The 24,724-nt window shown below is 32.9% G+C and overlaps 2 protein-coding genes across 3 annotated transcripts in view; one reads left to right on the forward strand and one right to left on the reverse strand.

The window, feature by feature from the left end:
* The first annotated feature begins 1,532 nt into the window (after positions 1-1,532).
* Positions 1,533-24,724, forward strand: part of LOC106672003 (gamma-tubulin complex component 2-like) — a 30,560-nt gene continuing 7,368 nt past the window's right edge. For both annotated transcript variants that reach the window (XM_014403049.1, XM_014403057.1), the window contains exons 1-12: positions 1,533-1,668; positions 3,973-4,038; positions 4,871-5,027; positions 5,487-5,627; positions 6,050-6,204; positions 6,343-6,471; positions 7,963-8,139; positions 8,215-8,380; positions 10,259-10,424; positions 10,686-10,936; positions 11,010-11,178; positions 11,265-11,439. In XM_014403049.1, coding sequence (XP_014258535.1) covers positions 4,006-4,038; positions 4,871-5,027; positions 5,487-5,627; positions 6,050-6,204; positions 6,343-6,471; positions 7,963-8,139; positions 8,215-8,380; positions 10,259-10,424; positions 10,686-10,936; positions 11,010-11,178; positions 11,265-11,439 — 1,719 coding nt within the window. In that variant the 5' untranslated portion in view covers positions 1,533-1,668; positions 3,973-4,005. The remainder of the gene's footprint in view (positions 1,669-3,972; positions 4,039-4,870; positions 5,028-5,486; positions 5,628-6,049; positions 6,205-6,342; positions 6,472-7,962; positions 8,140-8,214; positions 8,381-10,258; positions 10,425-10,685; positions 10,937-11,009; positions 11,179-11,264; positions 11,440-24,724) is intronic.
* Positions 13,326-22,943, reverse strand: LOC106671996 (transient receptor potential cation channel protein painless). Its single transcript, XM_014403041.2, has 3 exons — positions 22,613-22,943; positions 16,873-16,941; positions 13,326-16,426 (listed from the first exon to the last, which is right to left on the reverse strand). The coding sequence occupies exon 3, from the start codon at positions 16,405-16,407 to the stop codon at positions 13,630-13,632; it is 2,778 nt and encodes a 925-aa protein (XP_014258527.1). The 5' UTR covers positions 16,408-16,426; positions 16,873-16,941; positions 22,613-22,943; the 3' UTR covers positions 13,326-13,629.

Raw genomic sequence — 24,724 nt, forward strand, 5'->3', positions numbered from 1 at the left:
ACACCACTAAAAAGAATATTAAATGGAGTACATTTTCTGAAATTTGCTGGTCTCTTGGTTTGGAAATAGTTCAGAATCACCATAGTAAGTTTTTCAACTTTGAAAAAAAAATATATTTTTCAAAGTTCTGGCTACTAAACGCTTATTTCACCAATGTTTACAAATTTAGTATTTATCACATCTTATTGGAAATTTAACGTAGTTTTCAATGTTATCAACAAAGTTTTCCAAACTTCTTTAATGTTAGAGTGATCATTGTTTATTTGAAGCCAGGTCGGGAAATCTAAAAAAATCAGAAAAAGTGGAATAACTTCGAAACTGCTGAGATTCGAACCATAGTTAATTAGGACTTTTTGGTTCCATTTTGAATGTAAAATCTACTGGCAAAGTTTGTAACACGAGTAACAGAACACCCTGTATGATATATAATGACTGGAATGTAAGGAAAGGTAGTGAGTGACTAGAGGATAGGTTTTAAATAATTTCTGAACTGAACAAGACAGTTGTTAAAGAAGTAGATATTATTATTCATTTTGTTTCCAAGTCAGTCTATTGATACAAGAACGGACAGGTAGTTGTGGTAGTTGAAGGAGCGTAAAAGAGTAAGCAGGATTGGGTTTGGCTAATGGGGATGTTGAAATTTATTATTTGAAAAAAACTCAGGGGAGTGAATCTTGTTGTCAAGAAGTTTTTACAAGAATTGAGCCTCAAGTGTAGTATGTCAAGATTGAGGCGAAATTAAACTTAGTTGCTGCTCCAAGATGTCAATGGGAACATCATAACAGGATAAGGAATTTGTTCTAATAATTTAATATAGGTTTATAGTTTGGGACCAGATTAAGGAGCAGTAATCCAATGGACAAGGGAAGTATAGACGAGGGTGGAAGTGGAGGGATTAAAATCTTAAGAGTAGCGACATGAATAATAATAATTTGTTCGCTGTATTGTCTAGATTAAAGAAGAAAGATTGGTCGAAGTGAATACCAAGATCTTCGTATTTAAATACGGAGTGAGGGAAGGATAGGGTAGATTTAATAGAAAAAATAAATGGTGGAGTGAGTCTGTTGTTCAATCTTTCCAAAAAGATAGTTCCTACTCGCAGTAAGTCATTTTCAATGATCCGGACCCCGAGCTTACAGCTCATAAGGTTGTAAAGCTCCTTCAATTTGATTATGAACAGTAGGCTCGGGGTTCGGATCGTTGACAACAACTTACTGTGAGTAGGAACTATCTTTTTGGAAAGATTGGGTAGATTTAAGACTGCTAAAAGATATGATGATGTTGGATTGTTAATGTTGATTGTTATACAGTTGCCCTTTGCATTCTATAATCCAATGCTATCTGCTAAACATTTAAAATCTGAATTTAAATAGACCATCACGTGTACATTTGTCCGTTGATTATAATTTTTATTCTAATTTATCATTCATCCAAGCTTTATTTAACCAATTAAATGTGTCGTGACGTCATAGGAAATTTTGTTTGATAAAACGATTCGATGTTTAGGCGGGACACACCAACCCTTATCATTCGTTTAGGTTGACAATTTAAAATTTTGTTTTCTATCTTATTACCCAAAACCAATGCAAGCTGTAATAAAGTTTTAAACTAATGTTCAGAAAAGGGGCAAAACAGGGTATTTCTATTTATCCACCTAGTCTTCACAGGGTAAGTTGTCATTATTAGCAAAAATAATACACTCTAAGTAAAAAAAAAACGACATTTGTATTTATTATTTATTTTCCCTAATACCTAGATCTATAAATATTAATAGTTGATTTAAAACGTAAACACAGCAACAATAATTTGTTTACCTTAGAGTGTTATTAATCCTTTTTACACTCTTTAGATTAAAAATAAAGTCAATCAGTTCAATTTCATCCTTTCCAGAGCCAAGTTGTCGAGTGAATTAATTGGTTTTCGTTGTTGAAAAAACAAATTTGAGTAAAAAATTAATGACTATTCGGAGATCGTGAGATGCTGTCTGGTGTGACGTAGATTTTAGAAAAACATTTTCTTTATCATACCAATGTTTCGATATTTATTGAGATAATCTTCAGGGCCTGGGATTTATAAACATTGTTTAAATTTTACAAATACAAATTTATATAATGCTAGAAATTTTAGACTCAATCAAAGTATTTGTACTCACTCGAAGTGTTTGTTTTCTGTGTAGATGTGTCTAAAATTTTGAGCATTGTATAAATTCACTTTTATCACATCCTACATGTATTTGTAAAATCTAAACAATGTTTATAAATCCCAGGCCCTGAATATGATGTTGATAAAGATCAAAACGTCGCATGATAAAGAAAATGTTTTTCTAATTCTACGTCACACCAGACCACATCTCACGATCTCCAAATAATTATTAACTAATGGTCACTAAACACCACACTTAATTATTAATTAATTTTCCTCTCGCCCAGGCTGATGCTCTGAGCTACGACGGTCATATTTGTCCATTAAGTAGCCCATGTCCTGGGTGTGTCAAACTCTATGATGCATGATGGAATACAGTGGGTTAGCGCCACAAGTCTTGAAAGTAAGAAAAAGAAGTGGTTGACAGGAATGTAAGTCAGCTAGGGACAATTATTTTATTGTTTTTACCACACTACGGAACCATCTTTTAAAGACTTCATTGATATGTAGTCAACTCCAGATGGTTCGTAATGTAAAGGGTGAGCTCTAAGACAGTCATTAGGCTTCGTGGGAATAGTCTAAATCTCTAGACATCCCGCATCGGGTTCTCTACTATTGGAAAGGCATAGAGTAGAAAGATGAGTATTGAGATGAGCTCCGGTTTGGTTTGTGGCAATCATATGACTGGGGAGAAGACGTGGAGAATGCTTCACTTCTTGTGCCATCCTTTTTAAAGGTAGTTGATTATGGTATGGAGTGGAATCAATGTCTATGTGTGTACCAAACTGATTATCATGCAGAATGAATCTTCGACTGCGCTAAAGTACATTGAAGAAGTTTTATGTAATCTATGTCCCATTAGCTCCATTTACTTGGGACAACATCGTATTAATGCATGAAGGTCGAATCATCATCCATTACTTGGAGGTTGTAGGGATTAGTGCAATGCATTGGCCAGTACGTTCTTCTGACAAGAATCCTGTAGGACAGTTGTGGGACATGATAAAGAGATGGGTTAGACATCGTTCGCCATCTCGAACGAGCGTTGAATAGCTTCAGACCGCTTTTGTTGAAGTATGGTATTCTATTTCATAAGACAAAATTCAGTCCTGTATTATACTCGATGCATAGGAGACTTATGGCCCAGATGAGGTAATAAGCATTATTAAGAGCAAAATCAGGTAATAAATTGTTAGTTAAATTTGATGTATCACTAAATGATTTTTCAGTGTTTTGGTGAATTTTCTTTTAAAGCATCATACTTAAATAATTTTTATTAAAACTCATGAATTTCTTTTCTCATTTAATTTGGTTTACATTTACAATAAACAGTTAGTTTGAAATAAACAACAAAATACAAGTGTCCATTTTTTTAAATCTCTGAGTGTATTATGTGTAATTTTCTAATTAACTTTGGTATTTTAAATGATTTTGCGTGATGAACTTGAAACTTTCTTTTTAATTTTAAATTGTGCAAAATTTGTGGATGGAACAATGAAAATAGTTTAATTGCCGAATGTTTTATAGCCTAGTGTCAGCCTTAAGCACAATTGACATTCAACTGTTCAATTTAAATTCACTGTTCAGTTTAATTTAATACATTAAAGACAAAATCTTAAAAGTCAAAGATAATTATTACAATTGGTACAGTTTCAATTATTGTTTCATCTCATTAACAATCATGATTCTTTATTTCTAAATGATCCTATAATTTTAAATAATTTGTGTACTATTGACACTAATAAATTGTTCTTTAGCCTAACTGAACATGGAGCATGTGAAATTGCATGGTTTACGTTATTATTTATAAAAAAATATTGATGTTTTCAGGCTGAATACGAATAAAAAAAATCTTTTTCGAGTATGTCAGGTATAACATCAGCAGAAATCCCCCAGGTATTTATTTTGCATGCCTGTATTTAAACATGTTTTTTACTGCTGAACTTGTCTTGATGTCCCACTTACTTTTCTAAAAAGGAGGAATCTACATGACAGACCTGGAGAACAATCATAATCCTTCAATCCTTATCCTGGACTCGTTAAAGTACTGTCTCCTTTACAACCTGATCCATGTATTATTTTCCCAAATCGCCCCAAGAATTCCTCTCTTATTTCATATCCGGTGGTAACTGCGATGCAAAGTGCTTCCAGTTGATGTGGATGTATGCTCCTTACTGCACTTTCTTTGACTACTTACGGAAACGCTATCATAGCACATATGAATTGGACACTTTAACCGCTTGGCCGCAAGGTCTCAAAAGTAAAGAAATTCCTTTCAGACGGAAGGGTTTACTGCCCAATTACCCGTTGGATATCATGGATTGGGGGGTAGGTCAAACCACTTTCCAATACTTTTGTCATACTATTCCCAATTAAAAAGCCATGGTCTGTGTCTGTATTTGAATTCAGGACCACTATTATGGCAAATACGTGTCGATGCCATTACCATTCATCCACCGCAATCCCTCATTAGAATAATATTTTGGCCATGGCCATCAGGAAAGTCAGCCAGTATTATATTAGATTTCTAATTCTTAATAACTAATTTTCTTTTCTTTAGAACTGATTTTTCCAGGGGACGTTATTTAAAAAAAAAAAAAAAAAAAAGAAAAAAAAAGATCAATTAACTTAAATTAGAAGTTTTAAATTACTTAATGTTTGTTACAATACCATCAACCTTAGCATAAGGTGTAAGTTTACTTCTTTTTGTTGTTGTGATGATTTCTAGCTATGTACGAGGTTGGAAAAAGCAATGGAAGAGGCCAAGAAGAAAAAAAAATTCTCTGGGGAGTATGGAATTGAACTTACAGAATGGAGAGCGGAACGTCCCTTTTTGAATTTAGATTTTGTATCAGAATTTGAAGGGCGAAGGCAAAGTGATGAAGGTTTGAACAAATCATTTTTATATTTATTTTTGAACTAATTTCTTTGGTTCTTTTGAACTTTTTTGAGTGTTGTTTTAAATTTTTCAACTTCTTTGCTCAGTTTTTTGAGTGAGTGTAGTGTTTCCGACTCTACCAGAATTGTGTTCAGTACTAAAAGAGCATTTTTTTTCTATTCACCATTCTTTTAATATTAATTGTTGTTAATGGTCACGATTACTTTTTAGTCCTGGAATTCTTATGTAGATTGCCACCTTTCAAACATGACACATTTACGTGACTTTAGAGTTTTTCTTTTGTTTGCCCCCTTCATTCTTGTGTTTAAAGATAAAATCAGTCAATCATGTCATCATGCTAATTGAGAACTTGAAATTTTTAGATTACACTTTCATCACTCATTGTTTTAATTCAATTTTGTAATTAAATACAAAACATATATTTTATTATCATTTGTATTTTTAGAAGTAGATAATCAATGCACAGAAAATTCCATGATTGAACCTTTATTAACTGCGTTCCTTGGAGGACAAACAGACTTCATTGTAGCTCATAATTTACCTGTTGGAAGCACCGAAAGAACAATCTCAATTAACGCTAATGCAGGTATGCTGTTTGAATGCATCTTTTTTACAGGTAATTTTTTAACAATGGTTGAAAAGCGACTACCAACTTAGTATTATTGTGGCTGTAGACATCGTTATTCTTGAAAATGTTTAGATGTCTCACTCATTGGAGTGTATTTTTTAAATATACAATTTCTTATAATCTAAACTCTTGTTTGAGAAGCATTTCTTAAGTATAATAGTTTTTCCTCTTTCCCCCAGGGGCTGCCAACAGTGAAGTCATTTCAGCCCCCTCGAACTGTTATTACCAATTTACCTTATGTTATTACCGATGGGGTACTCAGTATTCCGCCATTGACTCTCTTGTTAATCACACACCCAAAATTTTAATTATTTACAAATACATTCGCATAATTATAAATTTACATATGCACACATATACAATTTTGTATCGGTTTGCAGATCCTGTGAATAAGGAATTTTCATTGAAATGCATATCACTCGCAGTATATTACTCATCCCTGGCTAAATTTGTTGAAGACAACTATTTTATTTCTCAAGGTCGCGTTAATGCTGCTTTAGCTTCTGGGATAGACACAATTCTTCATGATTATCAGGTATTGAAGTTCTATTTTTTGTCATTTGGAATATGGTTTCTATTGTAAGTTAAAAACACTGTTTGCTCAAATTATATTATAAACTATATCCAGCCTTTTTATGTGGTTAATGGGATTAAATTGGATTTTTTCTTTTAGTCATTTATCATAGCAGTGGAAAAGGCACACAGGAAAAGAAAATTAACCCTCCATGAGCTGTGGTACCAGATTCAAGACATATCAGAAACGTTACGTGTTTTAGTAGATTTAACCAACAAAATAAATGAGGCAAGTGAAATTTTTCAGAATATAAAGTGTATGAAAAGAAGGGTAATATAAAAAATATGATTAGCAAGTTTGTCTGTAGAAATAATTGTGGGTAGGGGTTTTAAGTATAGTTGCTTTAATGTGGCTGTCCTTCAGGGGAGCCAAAGTTTTCCAATTGGCATATAACTGGTCCTTGTAAGAAAGTTAATAATAATAAAATAAAAAAAAATTACCATCTGGGAGAGAGCAAATTGAAATTTCAGCCCACATTGATGTATTGGATTTTTTGCCTGTTTAACTCAAATTAATTCTGATTAATTAAAATAAAAATAAATACAACTTTACACAATTGGTTCTGTCTGCCTAGTCTGCTCCCACTCCCTCAGCCTTGTTACTGCTGTCTGTGACAGGTTTTCCATTCACCCTCTTGTTGGGGAAATACCATGAACGTGTCTCGGCAAAACGGTGGTTTTTTATCTGGGTACCCAGGCACACGTGTCTGGAGGGTAATGAAACGAGGCGGCAAAGGCGGGGGCTTCCCAACCTGCAGATTTAACCACCATGATCTGGCCCCCTTACAACACTAAATTGGGCTGGATCTCCAGAAAAGCTCTCACTTATCAACAGTACTGTGATAAGTGGCCCTCGAAGGATCTGACAAAAGATCTGATAGATAGACCATGCATGGTTGACACACAGACATTTACTTTTTGGCCAAAGCCGGCATGTAGAGAAAGGTTGCTCATTGTATCCCACCTAATTGAAGAGGGCAATTCCTTGACTCAGTATAGAGCGCTTCCAGATAATGAGATTCCACTTGATGTGAGAATTGTTCTTGAGCATAGTAGCAAGTATCTATGTCCTCTGTTCCGAATCTGGAGGAAATATGGTTGTTTTATCGTAATAGTACTGATATAATTGTGTACCCGAGTGTGTTGAGAGTGAATATATTTATTAGAATGAATGTTAGTGTGAGAGGGTTGATGGCACTATATTGAGTATTACATCAACCTTCAATTAGGTTATTTACGGAATATGTATAGAGGGTGGTGGAGTTATTTTGAGTGCACCACTACACTAAGCGTTTCTAGCCGAAGATCGTGGGTTCGAATCCTGCTTGTGCCATTAACTTTTTTTCATCTCAACTAAAAACCTTAATTAATTGTAATGTATTAATTGGTCGAGCGGACCATGAAATTAGTGAATTTAATGAATTAAAATGAAGTACACTTCACTAAAACTCTCCATGGCCATTTCATTTGTCGTTGAGATGCAATCCGATTATACAACATTTGAAAAATGGCAAAAAGGAGGGAAAACTCATAAGGTGGGGTTGAGATAGGAAGTTGATGTCTGAGTGGATCGGGGTCACGATAGCTCAAGTGGTAGAGCAGCGGCGTATCTAGCCGAAGATTGTGGGTTCGAATCCCACTCGTGCCATTAACTTTTTTTTATCTCAACTAAAAACCTTAATTAATTGTAATTTGTCATAATGTTACACTATTTTAATAGAGTGAGGCTCGTGGCGCAGCTACATTAACCATACTGCATGAATTTACATCACATCTCACCATATCAAATTTGGAGAAAAAGATTTGCATCGCCCTCACTTCTGAAGCAGCAGTTTCTTTTATGGAATCAGTGCAAAAATGGGTTTTCAACGGTGAAATTTATGATCCTTATGATGAGGTAAAATTGTTAATAAAACGTCACAGACAGTTTAGCCGTATTTGTATAAAATTGTGTATATCATATTTATTTCAGTTTATGGTAATGGAATATTTTACTTCCAAAGATGAATGGAAAAAAGTGGAATATTATTGGGAAAAGAAATACCAGATTAGGAAAACACGTGTGCCATCATTTTTGCAACACCTTGAAATTCAAATACTTAATTCAGGGAAATATTTGAATGTCATCAAAGAATGTGGTAAGGATTGTATTCGGACCAATTTTTGATTGCTGATTCATAAATAACATAAGAAGAGTTTGTTGAAAGAGTATTGAATTTGTAATAAATGTACAAAGAGGAATGAGATCGTGAGATGCGGTCTGGTGTGACAGATTTAGAAAAACATTTTCTTTATCGTGCCAACGTTTCGATCTTTATTGAGATCATCTTCAGGGCCTAACAGCTTTCACCCACGCCTACAATTTACATGGAATCGAAAAGACAAAACACCATTTTAGATACACTTGTAATAAAACAACCAGATGGGATATTAATCACAGATTGGTATCAAAAACCAAAAAACTACCTTACTAGCTATCTCAACTTTACATCACACCATCCTCTTCATACAGTAATAAACACGGCCAAAGGGCTACTTCGCAGAATTATTACCCTAAGCCAGGAATCATTTCACCACAAGAACATAAAGATGTACAAACATATCCTACATAACAATCACTGCCGTAAACACATAATCAGCAGAATAATCAACAATTACAACTCAACACTAACACCATCTGCTATTACTAATAATACTACATCAAATTTATCAAATCCAGACAAACCCACATACATATCCATGCCATTCATTCACGGCCTATCACATAAATTAAACACATTTCGCTCTTCTGATAACTTTAAAATAGCTTTCAAAAACTATAAAACGATTCACACACTTTTTTCCAAAATTAAAGATCCCACCTAACAAATAAGTCCGACATAATTTACAAAATCAATTGTTTAAACTGTCCAGCAACTTAGATCAGAATTACATCTCAATATCTGGATAAGTGAGTAAAGCAACATATCTATGATTGTGTCTTCACTTGCGAGTTTTTTGTTTGAGTTATTCAAACACGTTTCGGCATTGCGCCATCTGTGAGAATCGAGTTTGTTTGAATAACTGAAACAAAAACCCCGCGAGTGAAGACAGACCCAGTAGTGGCCGTGTGCTGGTTCAACATGAGTTCACCGACTCACAGACTAAAACACGTCATCTATTAAAGCAAACATAAACGTAACTTTTTAGAAATGGTTTACATCAACAGAGGAAAACATAGCATCAGTTACAGAATGGACATATGTAAACTCAGTTGCAGCTCCGCTAATATCATTAATCAAATTCAATATCGATAACATACATACATCATCATCAAATCACACAAAACATATAATATAACATATAAAACAATCATCACATTCCACACATGAAACATTTCTACATAGGCTAATTCTTCAACAATTTGGCATTCCTTTCCCCAATTATCCCCGTCTATATAATTCTGAAAGAATAATCAGGCTTCTTCCCATTCTTTCCCATTGTCGGCTCCTTTCACCGCAAAGAAGCCGACTCCTCGTATAAAACTGTTTTTCTATCCCTACTTCCTTCTCCACCCTTCAAAATCCAGTATATAAACATAAAACATAAATATCTCACTAGCACTCTCAACACGACACACAAGAATGACACATCTACACAGAAAACAAACACTCTGAGTACAAATACTTTGACTCTAAAATTTCTAGCATTGTATAAACTCATTTTTTTCACATCCTACATGTATTTGTATAATTTAAACAATGTTTATAAATCCCAGGTCCTGAAGATGATCTCAATAAAGATCAAAACATTGGCATGATAAAGAAAATGTTTTTCTAAACCTACGTCAACCAGACCGCATCTCATGATCTCCAAATAATCATCAACTAGCAGTCACTCTAGACACCACACATTATTTATTATTTTTGTGTTGATGATTTATAGTTAATTTATTTACCAACAAGAAAAAAACAACTATTGACTGTGATAAAATTGTCAGTATTTTGTTTTTAATTGACAACGAAACATGATTTTAGTATCATCTGAAAGAGATTTTAAACTGGCACCGATTAAAGAACTAGTGTATCAAAGCAATGAACTCGATCTTGGGTATGCATCTGTTATCAATGAAGCGTATATCCATGCTAGCAAACACCTACTATCGTACATGTTAAAAGAATATAAAATAAAGGAGAGAATAATGTGAGTTTAACACATATATATTACAATACTTTAAACTTATTTGTTTTACAAATTAACATTTTTAAATAATTTATAGGAGTATACATTTCTTTAATAGAAGTTTGCTAATGTTAATAGTATTAAGTAATCACTTTGTTTGGTCGTTTCCAATCAGTTTGATGGAGAAACATAGACCAGGTGATTGGAAACAATCTGAGATTCATCACCTCATAGACCTCGATACGAAATCTCGTGATTAATAACTTAAATTTATAATTTCAGTTCTCTCAAGCGATATTTTCTATTGGAACAAGGAGATTTTGTCGTACAACTGCTTGATACGTGTGACGGCGAACTTAGTAAGGAAACGTCAGATATTTTACCTTCAAGACTAACTACCCTAGTTGAAATGGCCATTCGAATTCCATCGACCAATGATGACAATTACCGTGATGAAATAAGAATGTCTTTACAAAAACTTACCTTATCTGAACAAGTCAATAAAATTCTATCCGAAAAAAGTGATGAAATAGGCAAGCTTCTTTTTAATTTTTTTTTTCAAACAGGCTAACACAATACAATAATGAATTTTATGTTGTTTTTTAGAAATACAAAATACTGAAAAATACGAAATGACGGGCTACGAGTCTTTCACACTTCACATCGATTGCAAGTGGCCTATATCACTTGTACTTCACTCCAAAGTGCTTTCATCGTATCAAATGTTATTTCGGCATTTATTTTATTGCAAATATATTGAAAGGATGCTATGCCGGTAAGAGTAGCAAACTATTGTAGTGATACACAAAAAAATCCCTGCAACTGTTTATTAATTAAAACCATTTTTCTTCTTAAAATTAGAGTTTGGTTGCTTAATCAACCCATCAGAGGTTTACCATTCCTCGAATCGAGAACATATTCTTCTGCACATGCCTTGAGATATAAAATGATGATATTTTTGGAAAACGTTGAATACTATATGATGGAAGTAGCGATAGAAACACATTGGATGGAATTTATGCAGTATTTTGATAATGTAAGTATTTTCAAATTGTTTTTAATATTAAGAAAATTCAAGTTATTCACTCTACACTAACTCATATTTAACCAAATCATGTTATTTTTCAATTTATATAAAAAAACAACCATTTACTTAATATTTAATATTTTTAACCATTTAATTAATACTAATATAGGTAAATAAACTAGACTAATTAGCACACATCCACACCCATATGTGAGCTGCAATCACATAAAATGTCATTTTTATAGTACTAGTTTTATTGTCAATACAACAGTTTACAAAAAAAATTAAAACTATAATCAGGAGACCTGGAGTTTGTCTGATGCGGTCTGGTGTGACGTAGGCTTTAGAAAAACATTTTCTTTATCGTGGCAACGTTTCGATCTTTATTGTGATCATCTTCAGGGCCTGGGATTTATAAACATTGTTTAAATTATACAAATACATGTAGGATGTGAAAAAAATGAGATAAACACATCATGAATTACAGAACAGACAAACGTAAACTCAGTCGCAGCTACACTATTTTTATTAATCAAATTGAACTATTTGGCTTTCCTTTCCCTAATTATCCCGTCTCTATAATCCTGAAAGGATAATCAGGTCAAACCATTACCCATTCTTTCCCATTGTCAACCTCACAATTTTTAATAAAATTGATCAATTGGCTTTATGCTTTTTATGAATGATTGACCTAGGAAATGTTTTTCTTTATGTATGTATAGGTTTACAACCCATTTATGTTGTGTGAATTCCATTGTTTTTATTAGAATATTGTAGGGGACCGCGATGGCTCGGTAATAAGGGTGTCCGGCTTGTATTTGCCACACTAGCAGTTCTAGGTTCGAATTGTAGTAGAGCCCATGGCTTTTTAATTGATATTAGTTGGGAAAACGTACTGTAAAGTGGTTTGACTCCTCGTATGCAATACCCTACGGTAAGACACTGTAACAAACCCCCTTGGACTAATCCCAACAATTTTCCAAGCTGACATCCATGCACAGGAGTTAATAAAATAAATAAAAAATAAATAAATTTGAAAGGTTCACAAATTTACATACCCTCAGACATTCAGGCTATGAGGACAATAAATGTGTAGGTTTTCAAGCTCAAACTTACCTGGGAGTGCCTAAATTGCCTTATGGCTCTAGTAAAACAACAATATTACCTTAAAGTGGGTTCCCGGACATTAAGATATACAAGGAAATGAACAGGCTGACCAACTAGTCAAAAAAAAAGGCAGCCCTCTCAAAAACTAGACCAGAATGAAAACTAGGTGCACCTGGCATGTGCTTAAGTTCAAACTGGAAAAATGAAAATATCAAGCACTGGTCACAAGCACCAGGCAAGCTAAGAGATTTATAATCTCTCAAAAAGGAAGATAAAGGAACTTCTCTCTCAGCCTCTCTTGAGAAAAATTATATGCCTATATACCCGCCACTGCCCTCTTAACTACCACCTAAAGAAGATGAGCAAAGCAGACAGAAGCTTGCCGACTCTTTCAGGAGGAACCAGAGACTGCGGTTAACCTTTGTGAATGTGAAAGTGCTTAGTCTTATAGGAAAATGTGCACTATCCAAGATTTGGTTATAATTTATAGGGGTTCCACAATAGTTCTGTATAGGTCACAGTGGAGGAAATGATTTTTAAAATCCTTGTCCAATCCCAAACCTCAAAAAATAAAAATAAAATAAAAAAAGAAAGTAAGGATATTTATAAAGGACTGGTTTCATTTTATTTGTTACAAAATATGTAAATAAATAAATATACATACATATTTTTTGTTAGTTTTACTTACATTTTAATAATACAATAAAATTATAAACTTTACAAAAATAAACATTACATAAATTATAATGACAAACTATAACATATTTATTTAATAAATGCATAGTTAGTTTTTGTGTTTTAAATCACAGCAATTTTTTTAATATAATTTTTTTAAATTAAAAAGTAATAAAACAAAAAGTATTGCATTGTTAGAACAAGAGTTGCTAATCAGTTTTGTTAGCATCATTTAGCATGCAGTTCGTAGAGGAGAGAAGTTATGTTGTCCAACATTTTTTTTCCCGTTTCTTTACACTCAAATAACATTTGATTCAATGCGTATTAAATCACAGCAAATTTTTTTAAATTGACAAGTAATAAAACAAAAGTATTGTGTTATGAGAGTAAAAGATTAGCTAAACAGTTTTGTTAGCATTATTTAGCATGTAGTTCATAGAGGAGAGATGTTATGTTTTCCAACATTTCTTTGTTTTTTTCCAATGTTTCTTTACACTCGAACAACATTTGGTTCAATTTTTGTTCTTTTTCCAATAAGCGTGTATTATTTCTTTCCTGCTCTTCCTTAATTTGTTTTTCTATAAGAATTTGTTTTGCTGTTCTTAATATGTCATTGTCCATATAAACCATCCCACAGTTATCAATGCAACTAGAATTTTGAAAATTGTCAATTCTGTTGTTTTGTTTGCTTGTGTATTTTTCATAGCTCATTTCTACTCTGTTTTCTAAGTTGGGAGATATTCTAATTTCACATGTATTTGAAACATTTTCAAACAAATTAATTTTTTTAGAAAATAATTCTTTCTTTTTGTTGTTAAAAATTTTGGACAGACAGCAGAATAAAGTTTTAAAATTTTCAGATCGAGTTAAGCACGAAGAAGGGTTGTACAATGTTCTTTCAATATATGAAATTAACTTCACTCTTGAGATGTAAGATACCAATTCAGCATCGGACTTAATGACCTGTGTGTCACTAACTGCCAAACCGTTTAATAGGTTAAATAGAACAATTGCGATCAAAAATACAAAAAGTACAAACAATAAATGACTTGTGACAGGATAGTGAATAAAAGGTATAGAACCAGTATCAAATTCTCCCGTCAGCATAACTACAGTTTTAAAAATTGATACTCCGGGATCATCAAATGAATTATCATCTTCTGCTATATCTCTGAACAATGAATGAAAACTTAAAGCGAATGCGATGATCAAAATTGAATACCATGCCAAGAATTTGAGAAAGTTCCAAGAAACTGTTTTGAACATCTCTATATTGGTCGATAATGCAGGATGTCTACCAATCAAAAGAACTAATTCGGCCCAAGAAAGTAAAATGCCAGTCGCAGAAACTTGATGTTTTATTTTCACGCAACTTTGACAAAACAAAATAGCAATTGTGATACCTATAATTCCTATTTCCAACCAATTCTCTGGGTTCAACAAGTATTTTTTGGGAGATAGTGTCAATTGTAAAAATTCCCTTAAAAGTAGTAATGCTAAAAACACAGTTACCAATGACCATACTAAATTGTCCCCCCCGTCCGTTGGATACTGAATCACAGTTTGATTTGTAACAGGATCCACTGATGTACTAATATTTGCGTAAGTCGATAAAATAAAGAAAGTAAAAAAAATACAAAACATTGTATACAGAAAAACGTTAATATAAAAATATGTGCGTATTTTATGCCATTTTAAGTGCAAAAAGCTAGTAAATATGGGGTGCTTTAGCAAAGGTTTCAGCTCTCTGCTTTGTGTCATGTACAGTAACGGTTCACTTTCACAATTATATTTTCTACCATTCTCTTGTTCTATAATTATCGCTTGCTGCATTAAACTGTTAGTACTGTTTTTTGTTTTCTTTTCAAACGGGATTAAACATTTATAGTTGAAAATTATTTCATAAGTATCTTCCCTTGATAACTTTTCATTGGTGTAAATGCATCCATCTAAATAAGTAATAAATGTTTTGTAACTTATGTCCGAACAGGCTGGTTCATTGTTTTTGTTGCAAATTCCAATATATGCTCCTGCGTTAAGTAGCATAATTATCATCTCATGCTCTCCCTGTTTAGCCGCATAATGAAGTGCAGTATTTCCTCTATTGTCTCTCTGATTTATATCTAATTTTGGTACTTGGTTTAAAAGAATTTTTAAACAACTAATGTAATTTTTCTCGATTTCAAATTCGGCTAAACCTCTTTCTTCACTCGACCCCTTGATAGTACAATGAAGCGCAGTTTCATTATTAACTGCTTCATACGTCGTTTTTTCATTGTTAACCAACAATAAAACAATAGAACAAAAACCTTTAGACGCTGCAATCATTAACGGAGTATGTAAATTTGCAGAGTGTGTGGTGTTTGGATTTGCTCCATGCTCTAGTAGCTCTGGGACAGCACTATGAATCCCAAATTCACAACAGTATTGCAAAAATGTGTGAAGTCCATCATTAGCTTCAAGTTTATCTGTATTGGCTTTAAGGGAACTTACAAACGAATTGATATTATGATTTCTGAGCATAGTAAACATTTGATCAGTAGTTAGTTGTTTTTTGGGAATTATTTCATGTGGTAACTTGTTTAGGAGTTCTGGGTACTGATCGGATATCAATTCTCTCAATGTTTGCCCGTAATTACTACCAACATCCAAATCAATATCAGGCAGACTTAAGAAATGTGCAATTAACTCCATGTTATTTTCTTGAAGCGCCGCCTCATGTAGTGGTGTGTTACCTTTTCTGTTCAGGGCATTAATGTCAATATTTTCATTTTCGAGTAGTACGTTCACAATCTCTGTGTGTTTATTTTTTACAGCAAGATGAAGAGCTGTGCTACCTGTATTATCTTTTATGTTAATGTCAGTTCCTTTATGGACCAGTAAAGCTTTAACAGCTTCTTCATCTCCTGCTAACGTTGCAAAATGGAGTGGTGCTTTTTTTCTCGTTTCATTTATTTTATTTGGATCAGCTCCAAACTTCAATAGTTCATTAATGTATTCGACATTTCCTTTTTCTCGACAAGCTATATCGAGTATAGTGCCATAATGAGGATCACCGTAGGTCTTATTAACATTTGTATTTTCCGCTTTTAAAATGTTTTTGAACTTTGAGATATTTTTATACTGAAATGCATTTAATAAGTCTTTGCTGGTATCACTTATGCAACTACCCGTTGTTTCATCCTTTTGGTCCATTTTTATATGTTTGGAACACCTGAAAATTTAATTTTAAATGTTGGTATCACATTAAACATTCTATTGTAATTAATAATCATGCTAATTTTTAAGTATAGAAGTAATTAAAGAAAAACCCCTCAATTAAAATATATATCAACAAATTATAATTACATTATTAAAAATTCAAGAATTATAGAAAATTAAACTGCTCATCCCATAATTTTTTTAAAAACATTTGTCTTAATAATAATAATAGCTTGATCATTTCTGATCATCATGGTCTTACTATTCTCACAAGTTTTGTCTGGCATTTTCGCTATCCTTGGTTGATCTGCTAGACGAATCACTGAAGAGTAATGTTGAACACACTTAACAGGCAAAATCAGTGAGACTTTCAGACCAGATTGTAGAAGAACAAGCTACAGAATAACTGCCTAATAATAATAATAATATAATAATGAGTGCAATATAAACATAACTTACCACTCTTAAATTGACTCTCGATCATAGCATTAACAGTACATATCAAGTGAAGTGGGGTCAGGTTCTTTCCTGCAAAAGAGCATTTTCGTTATTTACATTTGATTTTAGCGTATATAAAAAATATAATTTATTGGAAAATAATTTTAAATTTAATTCATGGTTTTATTTAAAAATACTGTTGTACTGATGATATTTTTGTGGGTTTGATTGATCAAAATGGTGTAGTAGAAAAAAAATGAAACAATTTAAAATACACACATTAAAAAAATCTCAGTAGGTAGATAATAGAATGAATTTATTTCTGCAGTGATAATTTGCTAATAAGTCCTCTAAATCTGCATATCGCAAAACCCCTTTTTCCAAACACTCCCTTGCCCCGGTATATTGGGAACCTTTCTCCTGGGGGTTTAAATATTTACTCTAATATACAGAAGATGCATTTATAGTGTGTATAAAAATAAAGTGCCTCTACCAGTCTCGAGATGCAGGAGATAGTTTGGTGTGTTCTTGAGGAGTGAGAAAAGCTTTTTAGGAAAGAAGTACTACTAACTAGGGAAGGTCAGAAACATTCGAATGTACCAAAACTCATCAATAAAGTAGAAATGAAACATTATCGATAAATAAAAAAATCTCAGTATATATTTTCTAAAATACATAATATAACAAGTAGCAAACACATTGTATTTGGCCAATTGCTGACTTTAATCGCTTTAATTGTGTACACTATACACTAGAATTAATGGCTTGGTTGGCCGGAAGAAGCTCTTAAAAAGCACCATTTTCATAGTTTCCAATCCAACCAAATACACAATATTGTCTTGAAATGTAATCAGGTTTTTGGAATTGTTAACAGGGGTCACTGCATTTTCTTCAAAATTTTCCTCTCAGAGCATAGTCGAAAGGACCCACTTTTCATCCCCAATTATCAATCTTTTTACAAATGGGTGTTGCATTGCGTTTTAGGAGGGAATCACATATAGAAATATGCTTAAATTCTTCTTAGTAGCACGAGTAGTCTATATATCGCTATGACAAACTATCCAGCTGCACTCAGATGCGTTGAAATGCTTTTATGAAATATGTCAAATGTCGTTGCTATGTCTCGTGTCGTTGAGTTGGTTTACTCTGCTCTGGTGATAATAAAATGCAATCATAAGGCCATTACAACAAAGTTTAAATATTTGATCAACAGTTAAATAATTGATACACCCATATCCATGTTTGACATCTAATTTAAGAAGATGCCTTTTTTTGTTCAAACCTCAACTTTTAATGATTCAGCCTTTAATGGGTTATCGAGGGTTTTTTTTAAGGACAACTGCTACTATTTTACCAAGCTGTCAAAACTTTTAATTGCCATCCTCAGGGTTTATGTATCAAAGAAATAAGTATCTTCTTTTGTTTTTCTCAGTTTAAATGCTACAATTTCTAATGTTTTAAGTAGAAGTTGAGTAGAATATATTTTGTAATAATGTGTTAAGAAGTATGTTACACTTAACTAACGCTTATTGCAAGTTGAGAAGTTAAAGAATTCAGTAAAATGTAAATTAAAAAAATTAAAAGTAAAAAGTTAAAAATTATTATGGAAATAAAAAGTGCCGAAAGCTTGGAAAAGAGGCAGTTGTTATTCTTAAAAAGACCTACTAGATAATCCATTAACGGCTGACTCATCCATCCTGTTTGTTTTGGATATTCGAAAAGCATGGTTTTATAAGGCAAACATTTTCCCGTGAGATTCTCTTTTTAGTTTTTAAACTTATACATAAATATTTCCAATTAAAAATAAATAAATAAAAGTGATGGTACGCTGTTTATCATCAGTAAACAGTCTGTGCTTTTTCAATTTGCCTCCCCCATTATGATATTGATTTTTCTTTCATTTTTATCCCCAATATCTTGTTTTGCCAGAAACAATTTTCTATTACTTGTCTTCCTCTTTTAATAAATTCATTATTTTTGTTATTTAGTAAAGTGAGAATTAGTTAATAATTCCCTAACCTGTGCAAATCTTTATTGTCAGGCATCCTTTACGAAACTAACCTTTCTTCCAACCTTTACCATTTAAAGTCATTTTCTGCCAGCTTAATTGTTCAACAAACTGAACTAAATAAGGGTAGTTCTATAGAAAAAGATACATCTTTATTATACTTTTAATATATTAAAGGAGTGCGAATTCCACTATTCACGAGTTCACAACTTGTATATTTATGTTATTTTATTTTTCACTAACTTTTTATAGTATATATAGCTTTTCCCCCTGTCAAATTGACCTTGTGGTACGCCCAGAAGTTACCACAGTTTCAGTTGACAAGAAATTTCCACGTTTGACTACTTGACTATGTGACCCTAAGTGCCTTAGAAAAGTCGGTATAACTACATCTACCTCTAATCCATAATTAAATGTCTGAAGAATATCACTTTGAAATGATAGTTTTGTTGTAGTTGACCTACATGGAGTAAATCCATGCTGATTGGCCACTACAACCTGTTTAAAAAGGGGTGAAAGCTTATCACAAATAATATCTTCAAAAATCCAATAGAAGTCACTTTATCTGTAAAGGAAAACTTCTATTTTTTTGGACACATTTTTTACAGTCAATAAAATTTCCTGAATTACTGGATAGCCCATAAAAACAGGCTACAATAGAGTCAGAACAAATTTTATTTATTTAAACTGTCAGATGCCCAAAATACAATAATTTTGCAATTAAAAAAGTAAATAAATAAAATAAAATACAAATTTGATAATCAATAAAATTTCCTATATTACGTAATTGCCCATGAAAACAGATTCTAAGAGAGCCTGAACAGATTTTATTGATTTAAATGGACAGATGGTCCATATGAACAATTTAAACCAACAACAACAATTAAACCAATTAACAATTCAACCTCCAAACCTTTAAAAAAAAGTTTCAATCCCATATTATAACAATTGTCAACAAATGTATTGTGACAATTGAAATTTGTTTTTTCATCAAGACCATACTGAGTTAAAGATTATTTCTATCTCAAGTAACTAAAACCATCTTAATATGTCTACAAATTGGTATAAAATGTTTTATAGATAGTTTAAAATTTCTTTGACGACCGGCTCAGTCCCAACATCGCCAAGGACTGTTACAGAGGAAGATCATTTTCCCGTAATAATGACCTTAAAATAGGTCAAAAAGTTTGGCAGTATAATTGAGTTTGTTTTGTTTTTGATTTTTCACCGAAACCTTACCAAGATCCAGATTATTCCTCTCTAAAGTAACTATACTGCCGAGTTGCTGGCAATAAATGAATCCTTCAACATTTTCTTTGCGAAAGTGGTAATCTGTTCTAACTTTCCGAGAGACTTTTTCATGAGCGATCCAGTAATTCAGAAAATTTTGATTGACTATAAAAAATTGATCTAAAGTACAAAGTATCTAAAGAGGTTTTTAAGGATATTGGGACAGTGGCATACAGTGGATTAACTATAATTTTTAGAAAACTTGTACCTTTTAATAATTTTATTTTGGGCTATATTGAGCACAAGTTTCATATGAGGTTTTTATTCTATTTGTGATCCTTATAAAGGAACTAGTACTCAAAAACAAAAAAAATGTTACAGAAATTTCCGTACATGTGCTAAAAAATGATAAGTAAATTTATTCTTTAAACCTTAATTTTTGTTAGATTGTTATTGTTGCCTTCTTTTTAATTAAAATTGGAAGTCTTATTCTATCACTGCTGCAAAATATGATTTGTTCTGTTTGCTTAGTATATGATTGCAATAAATTTATGTTTATTTTTATCCCCTATAAATAGGTTTTTAATATTTGTTTTTCATTTGATCTTTTACAAATGTACAATTTAAGGTTTAAATTGTTCATGTAGACAAATTTGTATTTTGGGCATCTGCCAGTTTGAATAAATAAATAAAATCTGTTCCGACTCTCTTAGAGTTTGTTTTCATGGGTGATCCAGTAATTCAGGAAATTTTATTGTCTATAAAAAATTTGTCTAAAGAAATAGATCAATACTGTTATAGTGGACTGTGTCTGTCTTCAAGGAAATTTGGGATCACCTGTAAAAAAAACTTAAATATGTCAATCTGTAGACATATTTAAGATTTGTTTTGCCCTGATGATGACCTTAAAATATGTCGAAAGCTTGGCAATAGCGAACTGCCTGGCAGTTCATGAGTGAAAAAGTGATCGATATTTCTAATACTGAAATAAAGAAATAGAGGTTTTCCTTTACAGATAGAGTGACTTATATTGGATTATTTGTGATATGCCTTCACCTCGTTTTAAACACGTCTTAGTGGCTGATCAGCACGGGTTTACCTGTAGGTCTACTACAACAAAACTGCTAACATTTCAAACCGATATCCTTCAGGCATTTAATAATATATTAAAGAGTTTATACCGGACTTTGCGAACGCATTTGACAAAATAAATCCGAATATTATAATTGGCAAACATTGGGATTTTGATCTAGAGTAAGATATTTAGAATCGTATTCCTATTGTATAGGTCAAACATGGAGATCCAGATTATTCGTAGTATTTATTTATCGCTAGTAACTCGGAAGTAATATTACTTTAGAGAGGGAGTGAAAAAATTATTTTCATTTTACTCATGTAGAAATGTGTGGTGATTAGTGACTGTTAGTCGCCTTTATCGTGCCAACGTTTCGATTTTTATTGTCATCATCTTCAGGGCCTGGGATTTACAAACATTGATCAAATACAATAGGATGTGGAAAAAAGTGAATTTATACAATGCAAAAAAATATTTTTATATTCAATCAAAGTATTTCTGCTCACTCAAAGTGTTTGTTTTCTGCGTAATCATGCCATTCTTGTGAGTGAGATATTGCTGTTTAATGTTTATATATAAACATTAAACAGCAATATCTCACTGACGCTCTTAACACGACACACAAGAATGACACATCTACACAGAAAACTAACACTTTGAGTGAGTAGAAATACTTTGATTGAATATAAAAAATATTTTTTTTTTGCATTGTATAAATTCACTTTTTTTCCACATTCTACACGTATTTGATAAATTTAAACAATGTTTGTAAATCCCAGGCCCTGAAGATGATCTCAATAAAGATCAAAACGTTGGCACAATAAAGAAAATGTTTTTCTAAAACCTACGTCACACCAGACCGCATCTCACGATCTCCGAATAATCATTTTCATTTTAATTAAATATAAAAAAACAATAAAATAAAATAAAAAGGCAGGACCAATTCTTAAAATATATTTTCACACATTCTAAAAAATTTATGCATTTGTGATGCGAACATTATACTATCTTGCCTGTACTTGGTATATGACCTAGTTTAACAATAAATCACCTGTATCAATATTCATATATAGCTTGATTATCTCTTTTGCTATTCTTTGCTGAATGATCATATTAAAATGGTTAAAATAGACGAAACTTTTTTTTTAAATTATCTCCAATATTATATATTTATAAAATTAATAATTACTGCTTTCTAAGTAGCGATTTTCTAGGATTATGAATTTTTTTTAAAAAGTATTATTAACTCTATATTTTTGAACCAAAAATAACAAAAATACAATCATACCAACATTCCATTAAAAGTTTAATTGTAAAATGCGAAACAAATCACATGAAACATGAGTAGGAAGAGTGCCCAGCCTAGGCAGTCTCTTCCATGTCTTGTTTAGCACTTTGTACATCGCCCGTATAACATAAAAATCAATGTTATTTCTTATTTTACTTACTTAATAGTTGACATAGTTGAAAAGGCAGAGCATGTTTATGTTTCGGTCGGCAGAATAGAGGGCCCGTTGCTTTCGTGTAGAATGTCAGAAGTGATTAGGTCGGAAAAAACGTCAAGGACGTGGGCCAGTTTAGTCATCCCCCTTTCCTCTTGGTCTTGTTTCCATCGCCGGCCGTTCGTCTCTATTCCATTGATTTCAATTCTCGGGCACCTTTTTATTGAACCTTTTCGTCAATTTCCTCTACTAATACTAACTAGTACTCGTGTACTAAAAAAATCTTTGTGATCTTCACTCGGTTACGCATATTTTTCTTCTTTTTTCCTCATAATTTTGCCAAAACTAGCGTTGAAAAACGTCTGTTGTTCGACATGTCAAAACATGAAACAGTTATCAATGCTTCTAAAATAAAAGTAATGTTGGTTCAGTGCAATGGCCGTTTATTCTGATAGCCAAGTTCTCAAAGCATTGGTAGATTCAACCATCACTGTGAAGTCTTTTCTTGGGTCGTTTCACACCGACCTGTGTAGCCAACCTTTCTTCTTCAAATGGAGGACAGTATGATGTAAGAGGAAGCAGGCAATTGCCAATTCGACGGTAAAGTCCGGGACTGGATTAGAGCCCAGTCGGACATTGGGGAAAATAACCAAACCATTTTGCCCGGGTGCCAGGACACAAAGGGAATTGGGGCGATGAAGAGGCCAATAATAAATTGGCCGAGGAAAGTTCAATGAGGACACCTGTTGGCCCTGAACCATTTTGCTGCTTACCAAATTGCCAAAAATGTGGGTCCGTTAGAGAATGGATTAATAATAAGTACTCCGCTCAATGGGAATAGAGCCGGGGACAGAGGAATGTGAAAACGTTTATCAAAAGGCCATTGGAGGAACTAAAGGCAGAACTATTAAATCTAGGACGCCAAGTCTAGAATAATACTGGACTGCTAATTTGATGCTGCAGACTCCGGAGGCATATATGGCAGAACAAGCCTGTGCAGATATCGTCAAGAACATGTCCTCTGTTGGTGGCTGAGATGCCTAATCTTGGGAGAGGAAAAGCCAGGGCCTGAAGGATACACACGGGAACTCTTGAAAAAGTTTTGGGGTATGGTAAAAAGCCTCAAGCTTAATGAGGAGCTCTAGATAAAAAAAGTTAAAAAAGGAGATGCACAATAGACTATTACTGGTCTCGTAAAGAGACCGACACCTGTATAATCTAATCTAAACTATCATCTTATGTATTATCTTACATTTCTATTTAGGCTCATTAGGTTTATATTTCAAATAATGCAAAATCATTTTATTTGAAACAATATTTTTATCCAAGCCAAATATAATTACAAACTTTACCTGTATTTTTTGTCTTCTTACTTTTTGTTTTAAATCTGCAACAGTTGCCTGTGCCATTTGACTTTGTTACTTCTCTCTTGTAACATTCGAGAAATTTTTGCCAGCAAATCCAGCTCTGAAATGTTTAAAAGTTCAAATCATGGAAAGCACCCAAAATTTCCAAAACATGGGGAAACAACAACCTAATGATATATTTGGTAACAGGATTCAAGGGAATTGTGGGTAATGAAAAGGCAGATGCACTAGTCAGAGGATGATCTGCAAGGCCATTTAAGGCCCTGAACTATTCTTGGGATAACAAAAACAAACACAGATCCTCCATCACAGAATGGATCCAAGAAAGGCAAAAAGAGAAATGGATAAACTCTAGGGGTGCTAGATGCAGTAAACTTAGCTAAATCAACCCTCACCAAGATTGGCAAAATCACTGCTGCAATTGGAGAGGGCTAAACTCAGAGGACTGATAGGACTACTAACCGGTCACTGGCATCTGAGAAAACATCTACATAACAGTGGTATATACAATGATGACCCTATTTGTAGGTTATGCACTAAAGAGGAAACAGCCATCATCTTCGAATGTGAAGCAACCGCTCAATTGAGACATTACCTGGGATACAAAGAAAACCCAGGGAAAGGAATTGTAGCAACGACAATAAATGACCTAGTACTTTTACTTATATCAGGGCGAGTCTGATGCAAGCCTCAGAACTTGTTCTGCTCAACCTGTGCCTGGTAACATTTGCCCTGTATGTGAGACTCCTGA

Source organism: Cimex lectularius, unplaced genomic scaffold (genome assembly GCF_000648675.2).
Source record: "Cimex lectularius strain Harlan isolate CLEC.00 unplaced genomic scaffold, Clec_2.1 scaffold218, whole genome shotgun sequence".
Classification (NCBI taxonomy): Eukaryota; Metazoa; Arthropoda; class Insecta; order Hemiptera; family Cimicidae; genus Cimex; species Cimex lectularius.

Bases quoted from the DNA above. Each gene is read 5' to 3' on its own strand.
- LOC106671996 (XM_014403041.2), bottom strand. From the start codon at position 16,407: ATGGACCAAAAGGATGAAACAACGGGTAGTTGCATAAGTGATACCAGC.